Below are 17,914 nucleotides of genomic sequence, written 5' to 3'. Positions count from 1 at the left end.
GCCCTTAGATCCTCAAAAGGTTCTACAGCTGCACCATCGAAAGCATCCTGACTGGTTGCATCACCACCTGGTACGGCAACTGCTCGGCCTCCAACCGCAAGGGCTACAGAGGTTGATGCGTACTGCCCAGTACATCACAGGGGCCAAGCTTCCTGCCACTATACCAGGCCTCTATACCAGGCGGTGTCAGAGTAAGGACCTAATAATTTCCAAAGAATCCAGCCACCCTAGTCATAGACTGTTCTCTCTGCTACCACACAGCAAGTGGCACCAGAGCGCCAAGTCTAGGTCCAAACGGCTTCTTTTACACCCAAGCCATGACTGCTGAACAGCTAATCAAATGGCTAACCAGACTATTTGCATTAAACCTCCCCTTTTTCTTACACTGCTGCTACTTCTGTTTATTATCTATGCATAGTCACTTTACCCCTACCTACATGTACATATTACTCCAATTACCTGATTAATCTGTACCACACATTGACGAGTATATAGCCTCCTTATTATTATTTTATTGTTGCTCTTTTCTTTCTTTTTTTTGGTAAATGTTTTCTTAACTCTTATTTTTCTTAATGGCACTGTTGGTTAAGGGCTTGTAAGTAAGCATTTCACGTTAAGGTTGTATTCTGGGGTATTTAACAAATATAATTTGATTTGATTTTGATTTAGCCTATAGCACGTTTTCTATATTATTGGGTTAGGATTGGGTGGCCTCAGATTTGAACTTAATCAAACATCACACATAGTCGGGCGTTGCAGATGGGTTATTAGCAGTTGCTGCCGGGTGCGGGTAAACAAACAGCTGACCACTAGCACACACACATGCATGTAAACACACATGTGGAAGCACACATGCATGAAAGTATGCAAGCAAGGACACATCCACTAACACATTCTACTGTCATCATACCCATTGTGAACAATAGGTGCAAGGTTGAAAAGGAAATACTTTTGTCATCCTCTTCTTTTTCGTCTGATGGAGGTTTTGACAAATTTTACTCTAAGCAGCATGTCTTACTGAAATATGTTGTCTTACTGTAAATTGCATTTATAATGTTTGTCTTTAGCCTACTATAAGCCTACTAAATCTGGGTCAAACAAACCTAGGGAAGTGCAGTGGGCAAAATATTTATTTTTTAATCTGCAAAGAACATCAGGAAATATCGGATCATGTTCCTATAGGCTTAGGCTACATAGATCCCATAGCTAAGTAACATGGCCCACAGATTTTTATAAAGCGCAAGGCAAAAGCAGGTTGAAAGTATGTTTGATGTGAGTTGTAAAAGCATAGTGATATACATGCAACTAAAATTGAAAATGTGCTGTAGGCTACAGTCAGAGATAGCAGAAGGATTTTTTTGACAGGGGGTGCAGGATATTTAAAAAAAACTGATTTAGATATGTTTCTGCTTATAATTTCCAACATTTTCGTAGGCTATTTGTTAATCAACTAGTCTATAATTAGATACATGCAGCTTCTCTTCTGTCATTATACGTTTCCCTAGAATACTAAACAAACCCTTGCTTCAGTGGAGTTCAAATAGGTAAAGTTTGTTCTGTCGTCTCTGCTTCTTTCGGGGGGCAAAGAGATTTGGGGACCGGGGAGAAAACGCAATAGCTTAATTTAAAAAAAAACGGGAAAAATTTTCATTGCAAAATGTCCTAATGACATCAGTTTGACCGGTTGTAAGGACATAGAAAGCTGTGAGAACGACCCAACATGTTTCTGATAAGATTTCAGTTGGGCTTGGAAACATATTGTATGTGGTTGTATTAACTTACTATCAACTAATGATGCTGATAAAGATAACACCTCTACATATGGCATCTAACTTTGCATGAGCATTCTCTCAAGATGCTGAAATAAATACATAAATTTTCTCTCCTCCTGTTCCCGAGTCAACATTTTGCCTACATTTGGTGTATCAATAAACTGCAAGAAATGCTTAATTGTGATGGACTTAACATTAAAGCTATGTTCGAGGTTATAGACGTACAGTCAGTGTCCAGATATCAGTTTCCATTTAACTAATCTGCATAGTAGGCTACGGTTGAAGTGCCATAGGCGCATTTGAACCAAATCTTTCTCAAACATTACTTTTCTGGCCCTCTCTTCTCTTTATTTTTAACTATCCATTTTGCAGCTTTTCTCTTATCAACTTAAACTCTGACATTGTCGTTATTACCTCCAACATGAACTTTTTCTCCCCATTCCCAAAAACATTTGGTGTTTGGCATATTTGGCGCACATACAGTAAGATTTAGGCATATGCACTTATGCCAGAAAGGCTACATTTAGTTTTATTTCATTATTTTAGGGTATCAATATAAATTACACAAGAATGATACATGTATGGTTTTCTAATGTGTTGTTTTATCTTTATTCAACCCGCCCGCCACCCAAATGCCCTTCGTCCACACAATATTTCATGACCCTAAACCCGTCGAACTGCAGGTTATGGTGGATGAAATAAGGGTTACTATTGGTCTCATCATTGATTGGTGTAGTTGTGCGGCCTATACAGGCGCAACGTGCCTCCTGACGTTCTGGCGTGCTAGGGGTTAAATTGGGAGGTAGAAGGAGCTCTGTACGCGGTAGGGGAGTCACCAATTCACCACATAGCGGCGCGTTCTGGGGCACTTCTTAGCGGAAAACATCTGATTCCAACACATCTCTGAAAAAGCGGTGTTTGAGTCAACCTTCATAGAGGATAGGAGACGTGTCGACCGGTCTAGATAGCTTTTGAATAACATTCAGAACACTGGAAGAGAAACCTCGAATATGAAGAATTCTGTCTGGAGCGCTTGTTAACGGTACGTGACATCCACATTCTTTCGCATCCACAAATTCACAGGCAGGGAAGGCTATTTGTGTTTCGCTGTCACGGAATGGTTCACTTTAAATTAGAAATTCATACATTTGGAGTTATTTTACATGCTGGATCAAACAAATCCAAGAAGCCCCCATGATTTTTTTCCATTAGATCCAGCTGTGCGCGCTATGCACACGTCGCTAAGGTAATGGTTTAGTGCTAGGTAATTGTGGGAGGTCGCTATTGTAGCTTTCTGAAAAGATACTTCAGCTGAGTAACAGATTTTTCTTTTTTTCCGGGACAACTTGTTTAATATTTAAACTACGCTTAAATCGTGTTTTTGGGACCTAAGATGTTTATCGGTTAAACAAGGCCGTCTTCATGGGCCTACCAAAATGGGTTATCATGGTCTCTTTGCATTGCGCAACCATATTTATCCTTTTCATAACTGGCTATTTGCGTGTATATGAAATGCCATAGCTCATTAGTCATATACTAACAGCATTTGTTAGTATCCCTAGTATACAGCTGCCTGGCGGTGTCGGAATGTAGTCTTTGTAGCCTCGGCCACTGTCTGTATCCACAGTGGGTCTAGGCTGCAGTTGTGGTATTTCACCATCCTATTGAGTGTCTGATTCATGCCCTGATCTCCTCCAGATGTGCTGAATAGAACTTGACTTTTCCGTCTAATGAAGCAACACAACGCCCAGGATTGGGACATCTCTCCCTTTTTGCAGCCATTCTGTTGACTTAGTGTAAATTTTTTCTTTTAAAAAAGTGTATGGCTTCAGCCTAACTAGTTGAAGATGCCTGAAGAATCCAAAAGATGGTAGGTGTTCTTGATGTAGCTTAACCATCTAGTGTTTGGAAAGTTGCCCCCCCTGGCTGGTTTAAAATGCCTAATTACAAATAGCCATGCTGCTGGCTAGTCCTTCTCAACTTTTTTAAAGCTGTGGCATTGAGTATTCGCTCAGGAGATGCCAATGATTTTTGTCTGTCCTTAGATTAGGGGCAGTCTCTACCTGCAGTTACTGTCAGGCTAGTTAGTCATGCTGACATTGGGAAGTTGTTTTAATGAGCTTTTTTCTGAAGTTGCTGATACGGCCTCTTATTAGAGCAAAGTCACTGGGACTGTCAGTCCATGATAGTTACTGAGCAGCTAGCATCATGTGACTAATGTAACCACCACCCGAAAGGTAGTTCAGCCTGTCAACCCTGGCTGACAGTATCCCAATAATCCTCTTGCCCATTTACTTGGGATTTTGACTTGACACACAAACACTGTGGTGTGTTGTGATCCACAGATGACCCAATCAGTCATGTGGTGCTATCTGGGATCTGATTAGTTATCTAGTCAGTCATTTGGTTTGGAAAGGAAACCCTCTCTGCTTTATCTGATAACTTATCAGCTATTAGGAACATAATTGTTTCCTCTGTGATAGAGGCCCGGTAAACTAAATGTAAATGTACATGTAAAGTGTGAGAACATTTACTCGGTGACCGATAGGCCCAAAGGTTACATGTGTCTTAAAGTGGGGGATGCAATCAAACCCTGTCTCCAGCTATCATATGATGACTGGAAAACTGTTCTAGTCATTTCTGTAGACCTTGAATGCACTTTGGTGTGTTCAAGGTCGACAAAAATCTGCTTGCTCTGATAGCAGAAACCAATGCATGAACGTTTTATTGTCTTAGTGCTGTTGCTCTTGTGATGCAAGCCATATAATGCAAATGATTGCTGGCAGAGCAAGATTTGGCTGTGGTTTTAAGTGTGCGTGCAATTATAAACTTGATTTGCAAGATGTTAGATCAACATTTGCCACTGTAGCTCTGCAAAGCATGTCATCTGACTTTTACATGCTGAAATTAGTTTGGTTTAGAAGAGCTGCATACTTCTCCAATGGCCGTTTGTAAGTGCTATTATTATATCACTGATTTAATGGTTAAAGGTGATATTGACATACAGGCCTGATGCACTAAATGTCCCCAAGAGCTTATTTCTTATCTTAATAGAATATGGACTAGTCGAATCGCTTGAGGACAACTGGGACTGAGGACAGTCATTATATAATCATTTCATCTAAGGCTTTTCACCAAAGAAATGCGTACTGGGCTGGTTATGCATCCCCTGTAGTGGCTGGAACTGTCCTGTTCAGGACTATGTGAAAATAAATGTTCAGGTTGGCACAGTAGTGTGAAAAAGGGTACTTAAGGGGCTGCTGTGACTATTGTTGAAACAGCTTCCAGTCTCCCACTGTAGTTTAAATGCTAATGTGTCTACCAGTCATCAGAGGGGAATTTACCTGACGAGGAACGTTAATGTTAACTACACTGGTTTTTACAAGAGCTTGTGGACTGTCAGCTTTGTACTTGTTTTCAGGAAGTGGACTGTTTGTTTTTGAGTACCCCCCCCCAGACTGACCCTGAGAGGACTACAAGAGGCCTCTATGTAGAGTGGCGGGAATTCAGCTGGAGCTGTGTCATACATGAGGATCTTGGAAATGTTCTCTCTAAGCTCCGCTAGTAAGCGGGCGAGCAGTAGCCCGAGACTGCCGCGCAGAAGAAATGTCAGCCCACGGAGAAACGCACCAGATTGAATTTCACTTAACTTTCTAGCGTCAACAGGGGAAACTCGAGAAAGTGATCAACGTTTCCCTTCACTGTGGCAATTGTGATCAAATCAATAGCTACTTTCATTGCAACATACCAAAAGTAACTATGCAAGAGAATTTGTTGTAGGCCGAACACATCGGAGTAGGATACTATTGCACTGACACGCACAACTCAGCCCGTACTCTACACAGACCTATGCGGCATAACATTTACATTTTAGGCACTATTAGGCAGACGCTCTTATCCAGAGTGACTTACAGACAATTAGGTTTAAATTCCAATGATGCTTGCTTTGAGATCCAAGCGAGACTGGCATGTAGCCACGTGTGCTCATTTTGTTCATATCCTTTTAGTTTGAGTTATTCATCAAGTTTTAGATCATTTGTAGTCAGCAATAGGGGAGCGATTGCTTCCTACAAGAGCACAAAACGTGTACATTTCTAGGCATCTTTGAAAAGCAAGTCTAAAGAGCATTTATTTTGTGTCTTAAAGGGGCAGTGTTGTATTTTGAGACGGGCTTTAACACCACACATTGGCTTCTACTGGAGGCAGAGTGATAGAACAGCTATTTCCATGTAAAACTGTTATGGGATGCATTTTCTCCATTGTTTTGATAATAGGCCACTGGTAGGCCTACATTGTGATGAAGTAGCCGAATTGGCAAAAGTTATAGCTGGAAGTTTGTACTCCACAGACCTGAAATTTGCTCAGTGCTGAAAAACTGAGGCAACATTGGTTCTTGATCTTGTTTGTCTCATTATTCCTGAGTTACACTTTATTTTATAGAAATAGAGTTTAGCAGGCCTATGTTCTCGATCCTGCCTCGGTCACATTCTTGGACATTACTATACATAGTCAATCCTTTGCACTGTAGTCTTCTCACCCTTTTAAGGTTTTAGACTACAGCTGCTGAGGGTGGATTGCACGCTCTACTGTCATGTTGTCCTGTGTGTTATGAGATTACTGGAGCGTATGGCCAGTTTTAAACACCAACCAGGTAGCGTAAGATTAACTTCATTTAATAGCTCAACCTTTGTTCACTCCCTACCTTTGCTCTCCTCTGCCATAATCAGTCAAGGCTAATTTCCAGTAGTGCGGCAATCTACGCAGCATCTGCAAGTGCCCCTGAAGGTATGTGTCATATGGAAAATAAATGCTTAGCGTTTAGCTGCTGAAATCCACCTATGGTGGTTTTTATAATGTGCTGTTGTAGTGTTTCTCTTGTTCTCTCTCAGAAAGAAGCCATTTTGTTCCCTAATCCAGCTGTGAGTGTTGATTGTTCCAGAGCTCTGTGTTAGCAGTCAAGTCTCCTCTTGCAGTTTACAGTACTGGTCGGCCACTGACTTTATATTTTACTGTAGGCTACTCTGTGCTCGGTTTCTGTCTTTTTCATGAAGGCCTAGTTACAGCTGTGATAGTGTTAGTAATAATGAACTGTGGCTATAGTTGTTAATAGCAGATGTTGTCTCCTACCATAACCAGAGGACCAAGTTGCACACAGATGGACAGTGTGGTGGTATCCAGCTGTCTTTTAGCCTCAGATAGGGTGACCCAAGCTGAGTGTGACTTCCTAAGAAGCTGTCACTATGTTCTCTAAAACCAGAATGGCTGAGTGTTCCTTTAACATAATATATTGGTTCACTCTCATGGCTCACTCTGCCTCTTACTGTCTTCACTACACTGAACGAGGAGCAATGTTATTCACAATGGATTATACTCGAGCATAGTTTCCTGACTTACAGTGCCTTGCAAAAGTGTTCATCCCCCTTGGTGTTTTTCCCTTTTTTTTTGATTATAACCTGTAATTTAAAATGATTTTTATTTGGATTTCATGTAATGGACATACACAAAATAGTCCAAGTTGTTGAAGTGAAATTTTACAAAACAAGTAAACATTTTTTTTATGTAAAAGTGGTGCGTGCATATAGCAAGGAGCTCTCCAAACAGGTCAGGGACAAAGTTGAAGTACAAAGCAGGGTTGGGTTATTAAAAAATATCAGAAAGTTTGAACATCCCACGGCGCATAATTTTAAATCCATTATTAAAAAATATGGCACCACAACAAACCTGCCAAGACAGTGCCGCCCACCAAAACTCATGGACCAGGCAAGGAGGGCATTAATCAGAAGCCAATCAGAACCCTGAAGGAGCCGCAAAGCTCCAGTGGAAATTGGCTAATCTGTCCATAGGACCACTTTAAGCCATACAGTCCACAGAGCTGGGTTTTATGGAAGTGGCCAAAAAATAAATAAGCAAACACGTTTGGTGTTCGCCAAAAGGCATGTGGGAGACTTTTTAAACATAGGGAAGAAGGTACTCTGGTCAGATGAGACTAAAATTGCGCTTTTTGGCCATCAAGGAAAACTGTCTGGTGCAAACCCAACACTTCATCACCCCGGGAATTCCATCCCCACAGTGAAGCGTAGTGGCAGCATCATGCTTTGGGGATATTTTTAATCGGCAAGGACTGGGAAACTTGTTAGAATGATGGATGGCGCTAAATACAGGAAATTTCTTGAGGGAAGCCTGTTTCAGTCTTCCAGAGATTTGAGACTGGGATGGAGATTCACCTTCCAGCAGGACAATGACTCTAAGCATACTGCTAAAACAACGAGTGGTTTAAGGGGAAATATTTAAATGCCTTGGAATGGCCTAGTCAAATCCCAGACCTCAATCCAATTGAGAATCTGTGGTATGACTTAAAGATTGCTCTACACCAGCGTAAGCCATCCAACTTGAAGGAGCTGGAGCAGTTTGGCCTTGACTGGGCAAAAATCCCAGTAGCTAAATGTGCCAAGCTTAGACACCCCAAGAGACAAGCAGCTGTAATTGCTGAGAAAGGTGGCACTACAAAGTGTTGCTTTTGGGGGTGTGAGTAGTTTTATGTATTGTCTTGTTTTTCATAATACATTTCGCTTCAAAGTGATAGGCATGTTGTGTAAATTAAGGCAACAAAATAGAAAGAATGCCAAGGGGGTTTAGTACTTTCTCAAGCCACTGTAGGTTACATGGAACAGCTTTAATTTTAACACCCAGCCTCTCACCCTAAGATCTTTATGACAGCCTAGAGTTGGACTGGACAGGGCCTCTGCCCTATGTGAATCACATGACTGACAACACGCACTGTTCGAAAGAGGAAGTGTGTGTCCCTGGCTAGTTGCACAGCTGTTTCTGATGCCCTCCAGGTGTTCCTTTCTCGCACACATTGTCTTAATTAAAGACCCCACAGAGTTGAATCACCTCACATCCCTAAATGCATGGCTATCAATGGGTTACAGCAAGGCTTCAATATGATGGGTGGTTAGTAAGAACGAGGTACTGGGTCATGGCTCCTCATTGTGGATCTTTATAGGGATTTTACTTTTTACGATGCTCACAACCTTTTAGGGAACAATTTCAGGTAGCGGAAGCCAGCAGAAGCTGTTAATCTTTAAAATGTTTGGAGCTGTAATGTCTTTTTTTATCACATGTTTTTGTAAACAAGTTATGTGAAATTTAATTTCCTACTTTATATACATTTTCCAAAAGCTTAAAGTAATTGTCCAGTGTTTCCTGATTTCTATGAAATATGACCTATAATTAGTAATGAGTGATACTTTTCTTTCTGAATTAAAAAAAAAATAGATGCACTATGCAGAAATCGCCCTGCCATTTCCCAGTTGCTCAAATTCTAGTTTGCCTTTTTTCAGTTTGGGACAAAACAAGCAAGTATTTTGTAGAGGATCATTGTACCATCTAAACCACTGTGAAATATATTTGCCATAAATGAAAATCTAGTATTTTGAAGCTGGTGTAAAAGACTTCAACTAAACTTTAGAATGGGAAGCATAGAACAGAGCTACCACTTCTTAGACACGCTTTCAATGAGTGGCAGATCTGACTCGCTTTTGTGAATATTGTCGCTTTAATATGTTAAAAAGCAGCTTTCTGTGTCGGAATGCTGTGGCCATATGCCTTTCATTAACAATATTAATGCGATTAGACTGATATTTAATTTTATGCTTTGACCATACGAGTCAACAACATTGTTTGGGTACGAGTTTTTTAGTGACATTTTCACTGGACAGGTGCTCTAACATCAGAGGTTGCATTATATTTCTCCCTCTCCCTCCTACAGGCACATAACGGAGCATGTGCTAGTACTGAGTCTCTTTGCTGAGTCGACCCCCTAGTCTGAACAAGGAGCTGCCATCTGATTTGGTTTACCTGTCCTGACTCCAGTAAGGCAAGCCCCTACCCCACCATGTCTACTGAAATGGAGAGTGTTGCACCCGTGGTCCCGGCTGCCCCCTCCAGCACCCCCGCCTCCACAACCAGCCCTCCCACCACACCCTCCACAGCACCAGCCAAGACCCCCTTTAAGAAAGAGAAGAAGAAAGGTACTATATGCAAGGGGCGTCTCCCTCTTACCCCACGTAAGGGATTTGGTGTTATGGGCAGAACATACTTTTTTTGAGGAGTCAGACTTTACCTTTGGTCTAGTTTTACATCTTGCTTTCCATGCGTCTTGTGGTGTGATGGTTGAGGCTACGTCATGAATTATAAATGGCATTCTCAACCAGACAAAGTGACAATCGATCCAATGATTCACTTTTCTCTCCTTCCCTTTGCCCAGCTCCAGAGAAGACTGATGAGTACCTGCTGTCAAGGTTCCAGGGTGATGGTGTGCGGTACAAGGCCAAGCTGATCGGCATCGACTATGTTCCAGAGGCCCGAGGGGACAAGATGAGCCAGGACTCCATGATGAAACTCAAGGTACCAGATATTAGGATGCAGATGCTACAGTGCACGTTAGTGAAGAGGAAATTGAATATGATTTTTGTTAGTCTGTTGTCTATGGTAATTTGTCTCTGGGTGTGCATATGGTGGTGAGCTGTCTGTTAGTATGTCATTGTGTGGTCTTCGCAGGGCATGGCAATAGCTTCTCGGTCCCAGGGCAAACACAAGCAAAGGATCTGGGTCAACATATCCATGTCAGGCATCAAGCTCATTGATGAGAAAACAGGGGTGAGAACAGTTTGACTTTCTAATCCACAGTTCATCCCTCTATCTAAATCCTGTCACAGTGGCTGGGGAGTATCAACTTTACTACCAACCTTTACAACTACAATTCCTATAATAGAGAATTGTAGAGACAATTTCAAAAGGTAAACACAGGACATGCGCTCAGTCGAGTAGGTTCCATGTTGGCCTAAATGCAAGTGTTTATATTATGAAGTTATTGAAGGCCGACTTTTTAAAATCGGTTCTCTCCTCTCCCTCTCAGGTGATAGAACACGAGCACATGGTGAATAAGATCTCATTCATCGCCAGAGACGTAACGGATAACAGGGCCTTCGGCTACGTGTGTGGGGCCGAGGGACAGCACCAGTTCTTCGCCATAAAGACTGGCCAGCAGGTAAGACGCATGGGGACACACGTAGATTGTTCGATTGCAAGTAGTTGCTTGTCTGACTGTTTTTCCATTCATCTCCTCTCCATATAGGCAGAGCCCCTGGTCATTGACCTAAAGGATCTATTCCAGGTCATCTTCAACGTGAAGAAGTCAGAGGCTTCACAGAAGGTAAATAACTATGGTGGGGTTGTTCATTAGGGCATGCCATAAATTTAAAAAAATTCTTTTGAAAATGTTTTTCTATGTTCTGGTAGTACAGCCCTGTTTCCAAACATTTTTGGTCATGTGATGGAACTTTGTAGTCAACCCTGCCCCCTAGTGCTTCATTAGTCCTGCACCACGAACCATGCTTTCATTGCAATACCGATGAGATGACTCATCGCACACAAATCGCTTCCAATAAGTAAATGGAGAACATATTACATTCCTCCAATGGGAATATTCACCATGTTTCTCTTCTTGCAATATCTTTTCAGGGTGGGAGTACTAATGCGGTAGCTGAGGTAAGTGCCTGTGTATGTTGGCTAACTAAGCTTCATCTGCAACGTACTGCATCCTTGACCTCCTACTGCTGTGTTTTCATTTACAGAATGGTGGTGATGCCTTGCTCAGTATCGATGGCCAGGCTGGCGCTGCCAAAGTAAGTGTTTTTTTAAGATATTGGAGTCATACATGTAAGAGTGCAAAGTAGATGCAGAAGAGGATTCTCCAGGCACAAGTGTCTACTAGTAGATGTGCTGTTGAGTCATTTTATGGTACATCCAGTATTTTTAAGATGCTTAAAATGGATATGTTTTTTGTTTAGGAGGTGCAACAGCTGGATTTGTTTGGTGATATGTCCACCCCCCCAGACATCCACTCTCCTACAGTAAGTTAGCCTGCTGTTGTGTTCACTGGATGTGCACACATTATTATGGGAATATATATATTTTTTTCTGGGAATATACTCATAATGTGAAAAGGCTTACGTGCTAGAGCTGGGGGAAATGCTCATAACAGACTTTACACATGGATAGGGCCAATGGTTGGCAATTGTTATATGCCACGCGTGCCTTCGAAGTAAACTTTTTGGACAGAATGGACAAATTACCTTGCTGGTATTTTATTTTAAATTTGAGGCTTTTTGCACCCTTTCCTATTCCAAACGATGATCTTTTCCCCCCAATGTTATAATCATGTGGCTTTGACTACTCAAGCTCTGGTAAAGTTCCTCTCAGGTGCTAGCTATCTGTCTTACCCTCGGCCATAGATGTTTTGTTCTACCTTGTGGATGTATGCCAGTCTTTTGCCCAAAACCATAGCTTCGCTGCGTAACTTCACCCCTTAAACCAATCCATCTTATGTCATACAGGGCTCTCAAACTCAACTCTGTAAAGGTCTGTCTGTAATAAGTGTATGTTTATTAACTTGAGGTAGTTTTGATTGATTACAAAGGTCAAATCCTGGCTATATCTTAAATGGCAACACCTTCCGAATAATGCTTGTAATCCCTCGGACACAAAGGCGGGTGCCTTGACAAAGCACATTCCTACAGTTGAGTTTCTGAATCCTGTTTTAAATGTTTGTTTAGCTATCACCACTGTTGCTTTATCAATCAAACAGTCTTCTCATGTCATTTGTTATTCATTTAGCTGTGTTAACAGTTGCTTCTCTCTTTCAGCGCAACAGATTTTTATTTTTTTCTCTCTCCCTCTCGTTCCCTCCCTTGATAACCAGGAGACTAGTGATATTCTATTGCTGGATCTGTCTGCCGAGGTTGACAGCAATCAGAACTGTATAAAGGGAAATCCCTTCACCTCCTGTACACCTAACCCTTGGGGCACCCCCAGACAGAGAACCCCTTCTCCTCCACGTTTGACTTCTTTCCAACCCCAGACACGGACCCTTTTGGCAATGACCCCCTTGCCCAATCAGCACCCCCCCATTCTCTGATCTCAGCCCCCTCCACCAATCACAACCAAGAAAGCTCTGTTAACTTCTTGGGTAGGCCAATCAAGAGCGGAGTTGGTCTTACAGAAGACTCTGACAACTTCGGTCAGCAATTGAGCGGGTTGTCCAATAGGAACATGATCCTGGCTCTCAGTAATGGCCAGTGGCCACTAGGTGGGGTGATGACAGAAGAGAGCAGGGTTCCTGTCCAGAATGGTTTGGGATCTGTGCACTCACCACAGAACCCCTTTCTTGACGTTTCTGGGAAAAGTCCTCTCCTTTGTGGATCGAACATCACGTCATTACAACTCCCTGCCCCTGTGGGTCCTAGCAAGGATGGTTCGGTTGTGATAAGCCCCCCTCCACAGAGCACTAAGACTGGACGAGGTCGGAGGAGTGCCAAGGTGAAGCTCCATAGAGGTCCTATAATGTTGCTGCATGTCTGAGAATGAGTCTGTCTGCACACCACCTCCCCAAACCATAATTGGTCTTCTAACAACAACCCCCTTTCACAGCACTGGGATACCATGCTGGCATATTCTATTCCAACAGGTAGCATTGCACTGTTTTGTCTTTACCAACATGGTTTTGGTACAAGGATGTTAGGGTTGGTGTTTTTGTCTCTGGGGATACAACTGGAACTGGTATGGGTTTCTAATGTAACTGCATGTAGTGGTGCTCACATGGCTTCTCTAACCTGCTTGTCCCTGGAGATTAACAACCTCTCTGCTTGACTGTAACCACTTTATCTCCTGTTGCTATCTATTTATATGTTCCTTGTCTTAACATTCATGCTTCAGTGAGGTGTGGAGGTAAGTGTTGGTGTTTGTCTTTTTAAGTATTATTAGGGATGTGTTTTTTAAAGGTTCATATTAATGTGAATACAGTATATAAGTATGATATCGTTTTTCAACCGCATTATCATCCATATAAACCTTGCCATTAATTCAGTGCTCACTACAGTTTCCCCTTGTTTACTGGCCCTCGCTGGATAGTCAATTGTTCAATATCCCTGTAGTAAATTTGGTTGCCTTATTTGCGGTTTGACCACCAGTCTCCTCCTGCCAATGACCTGTTTGGGACCGACCCATATGCTGCTCTCAGTCAGCCTGACTGCTCATCTGCCTCTGATGACCTCTTCAACAGTCCGACCACCTCTCCCATAGCAGCTCTGGGTAAGACTAGTGGCGTCATTGGCTCCAAATAGTGAGAACCCATGTTGTGTTGAAGCGAAACAATTGGTTAGCTTAAATCGGCATTGGCGCAAATCATCCTTTAGCTATGCTGCCTTTGAGGCAAACTAGATTGCGTTTTAAGTTCTATTCAGTCTACCTATTATACCTAAATGAAAAGGTCACCTTATCCTCTTCTCTGTCCTCCAGGAGCATTGCAGTTGGGTCCCCCTTCAGTCACCATTCATGGCACAACCACATCACCGTGGGGAGTCCCAGCACCAGGACCTTCCATGTTCACCATGCCAGGAGGGGTAACACTCCACAACCCCCAGACCACCTTCCCCCAGCCAGCTGCCTTTGGTGCCCTTCCTATACCCCCGGCCCCCTGGGGCCAGCAGGCTCCATCCCCGTATGGGGCCCAGCCGGTCACCCAGGCTTGGGGACAGCCTGCTCCTGCAGGGCCCATGGTTGCACCTGGCTGGGGCCAGCCTCCCATGGCTAACCCCTTCCAACCAGGCCCTTATGCCATGATGGGAGGCCCTCCACAGGGTATGCCACAAGGTCCACCCCGGCCACCACCCCGGCCCCCAATCAAGGAGGCCCCAGCCAAGGTAGAACCCAGTGCCTTCACGGCTCTGGACCCCCTGGGAGGGGAGAAGGAGAAGAAGAGTGGGAAGGACATGTTCAAGGACTTCCAGATAGCCAAACCTCCAGCCATCCCGGCCAGGAAGGGGGAGCAGGCTCCTGGAGCCGCCCCCAGCACTAATGGGGATGGCGCATTTGCCCAGTACTTCTCCAGCAAAGTGGGCATGCTCCAGGAGGTTGCGGATCACGACGACTTTGAAATTCAGAGTCAGATTTCAGCGGTTGCCAATGGTAATGGTGGTTTTGGAATTTCAAAATCCTATCAAATCTGTAGGAGATTACCCCAATACCTATTTATCATCTAGCCCCAGAAAATATCAAGTTAAATAAAAATCTGTCACATGCGCCGAATACAACGGGTGTAGACCTTAATGTGTAAAAAATAACATGGTCCGGTACCGTTTTCCTGGACGGTAGCACAGTGAAGTCTATGGCTTGGGTTACAGGATGGTTTTTGATGTACAGTAACAGTCAAGTTTGTACACCTACTCATTCAAGGTTTTTTATTTTTGACTATTTGCTACATTGTAGAATAATATTGAAGACAAACAATGAAACACATATGGAATCATGTAGTAACCAAAAGTATTACATAAATGTATTTAAGGTTCTTCAAAGTAGCCACCCTTTGCCTTGATGACAGCTTTGCACACTTGGCATTCTCTTGACCAGCTTCACCCGGAAGACTGTTGGAAAAGCATTGAAGGAGTTCCCTTCCCACGCTGAGCACTTGTTGGCTGCTTTTCCTTCACTCTGTGGTCCAAACCATCCAAATTGGGTTGAGGTTGGGTGATTGTGGAGGCTAGGTCATCTGATGCAGCACTCATCACTCTTCTTCTTAGTCAAATAGCCCTTACACAGCCTGGAGGTGTGTTTGGTCATTGTCCTGTTGAAAACAAATGGTCCCACTAAGTGCAAAACGGATGGGATGGCGTCTTGCTGCTGAATAAATAAACCACCAGCAAAGCACCATCACACCTCGGTGCTTCATGGTGGGAACCACACATACGGCGATCATCCGTTCACCTACTGTCTCACAAAGACATTGAGGTTGGTCATCAGACCAAAGGACAGATTTCCACGTCTAATGTCCATTGCTCGTGTTTCTTGGCCCAAGCAAGCCTTATTGGTGTGCTTTAGCAGTAGTTTCTTTGCAGCAATTCGACCATTCACACAATCGCCTCTGAACAGTTGTTATTGAAATGTGGCTGTTACTTGAACTCTGAAGCATTTATTTTGGGCTGCAATTTCTGTAGCTGGTAACTATAATGAACTTATCCTCTGTAGCAGAGGTAACTGAGTCTTCCTTTCCTGTGCTTGATGGTTTTTGCGACTGCAATTGAAGGAACTTTAAAGGTCTTGACATTTTCCGGATTGACTGACCTTCATGTCTTCAAGTAATGATTGCTTGTCGTTTCTCTTTTCTTATTTGAGCTGTTCTTGCCATAATATAGTCCTATTTGGTAAAAGACCAAGTCCATATTCGGTTTACCACCACTACCAACTGATTGGCTCAAATGCATTAAGAAGGAAAAAACAAGGCACACCTGTTAATTGAAATGCATTCCAGATGACTACCTCATGAAGCTGGTTGAGAGAATGCCAAGAGTGTGCAAAGCTGTCATCAAGGAAAAGGGTGGCTACTTTGAAGAATTTCAAATATAGTTTGATTTAACACTGTACTACATGATTCCAAATGTGTTATTTCATAGCTTTGATGTCTATACTATTATCCTACAATGTAAAAATAGAAACCCTTGAATTGTGTCAACTTTTGACTGGTATTGTATCTGTGAAATGTATTTTTGATCCACCTGTTTCTTTCCTGTCTGTCTTTAGACTCACCCAAACCGGCCCCACGGCAAGCTGCTCCCATGTCTTCTGCAGCGGCCCCCGTTCCAGGGCTCCTGGATGCCTTTGCCCCAAATCCAGCCCTGGCTCCAACAGCAGCAACAGGTCTCAACCAGAGCCTATTTGATGATGCATTTGGCACTGCAACTCCTAATGCCTTTGGAGCACCACTCCTAGCAATGGTATGGAAACAGACTCGTATCGCAATGAATCCTATCAAAAGCCAAGCAATTGACAATGTACTGCTTTGTATCACTGTTTTTTCCGACAGAACACTCCTGTTGCCCAGGCCACTGGTGTCTCGGATCCCTTCGGAGACCCCTTTGGAAACCCCTTTGCCTAAGTTACATCCTGCCCATCAGTTCCAGATAATAAGCAGCAAGGCTCTACGACCAAATAAGATCTTCAGAACCAGCTGCTACAACGAGCACAAGACAATCTACATGATTGCGTCTTTTTGCCCCTGCCCCAATGCACACACTAACTCCTCACCTGCCTTTTTTGATGCCAGTTACTTAGCTTCCCCCAAACCACCTTCACTTTAAAGATGCACTCCAGAAATGTCAAACTTTTCCTGATGGGAAAAACAATATCCCACATTTGTATACACTTAAGGGGGAGAAATAAAGATTTTCAGCAAAATAGTTTTTGTTTGCATTCATCTTTAAAAAAAAAAAAAAAAAATCTTCCTCGTAAGCCAATTCAAGGAGTTGGTCTGTGCCTTTAAGTAAAGGTGATGAATGAGCTGGAGGACTTTGTCTTGCCCAATCGGTGGTAGTAGTTTTTAGTTTCTGTTCCCAGCTCACTTAGCTTTTCAGTGCCACTGAATGAAATGTATTCTAATGAAATTATTCCCGAAAGGGAGGAACATGGAAGGGAAGGCCCTACAAATACTGTCTATTAATTAAACACATTTCGTTCATATGTCTTTGTCGTGTCTTAGATATTTTTATTCTCTGGGAAATGTTAAGGGGTTTTACTGTATCCCTAGACTACTCACCTTAGGCTGCTTAAAGTGGGCAACATTCATGTGTCTTAGTATAGGCCACTCAAACAAGTTTTCATAGACATGTACTTGTGTGGGGTGCAATGTTTCATTCAACCTATGAAGTAACATTTACCAACAGTTACTGAGTTGTGGACCTGGGTCTTCAGAATCTAAAACTGAGAAGGCTGAATTCATTCATATGCAATTTTGGTTGCTAATACATACTTGCCTTATCCAAATAAGCCTATAGATACTTTGGTAATTCACCTAATGAGTGCGGACTGTAAAGCACCTGGTTAAATGTAACACAATCCTAGGTTACTATTACCCAAACTATTTGCACTTTGATCATACAATGGGTTGTGACCTGTATTTTTTTTGCTGTTGCCAGAATCACTTAAATTTAAATGATTTGACTTTTTAATACATTCATGTGTTAAGTCACATTGTACTTTTTGAGTTTTAGTTTAGTGCCCCTGATTAAGAAAAATGAGTGGGTGAATTT

The 17,914-nt window shown here is 42.7% G+C and overlaps 1 protein-coding gene across 1 annotated transcript; it reads left to right on the top strand.

Moving 5' to 3' along the window:
• The first annotated feature begins 2,580 nt into the window (after positions 1-2,580).
• LOC135517657 (disabled homolog 2-like) lies at positions 2,581-17,345 on the top strand. The gene is given in 15 exon segments (XM_064942162.1): positions 2,581-2,814; positions 9,544-9,805; positions 10,042-10,181; positions 10,335-10,433; positions 10,693-10,824; positions 10,912-10,989; positions 11,298-11,324; positions 11,411-11,461; positions 11,627-11,689; positions 12,538-12,648; positions 12,651-13,154; positions 13,805-13,925; positions 14,133-14,801; positions 16,410-16,603; positions 16,693-17,345. Coding segments are annotated over 14 exon segments (2,397 nt in total). The 5' UTR covers positions 2,581-2,814; positions 9,544-9,669; the 3' UTR covers positions 16,765-17,345.
• The last annotated feature ends 569 nt before the right edge of the window (positions 17,346-17,914 follow it).

This window comes from Oncorhynchus masou, chromosome 28, assembly GCF_036934945.1.
Source record: "Oncorhynchus masou masou isolate Uvic2021 chromosome 28, UVic_Omas_1.1, whole genome shotgun sequence".
Classification (NCBI taxonomy): domain Eukaryota; kingdom Metazoa; phylum Chordata; class Actinopteri; order Salmoniformes; family Salmonidae; genus Oncorhynchus; species Oncorhynchus masou.
The sequence above is the reverse complement of the archived record's forward strand: the minus strand, read 5'-3'. Positions and strand labels throughout refer to the sequence as shown.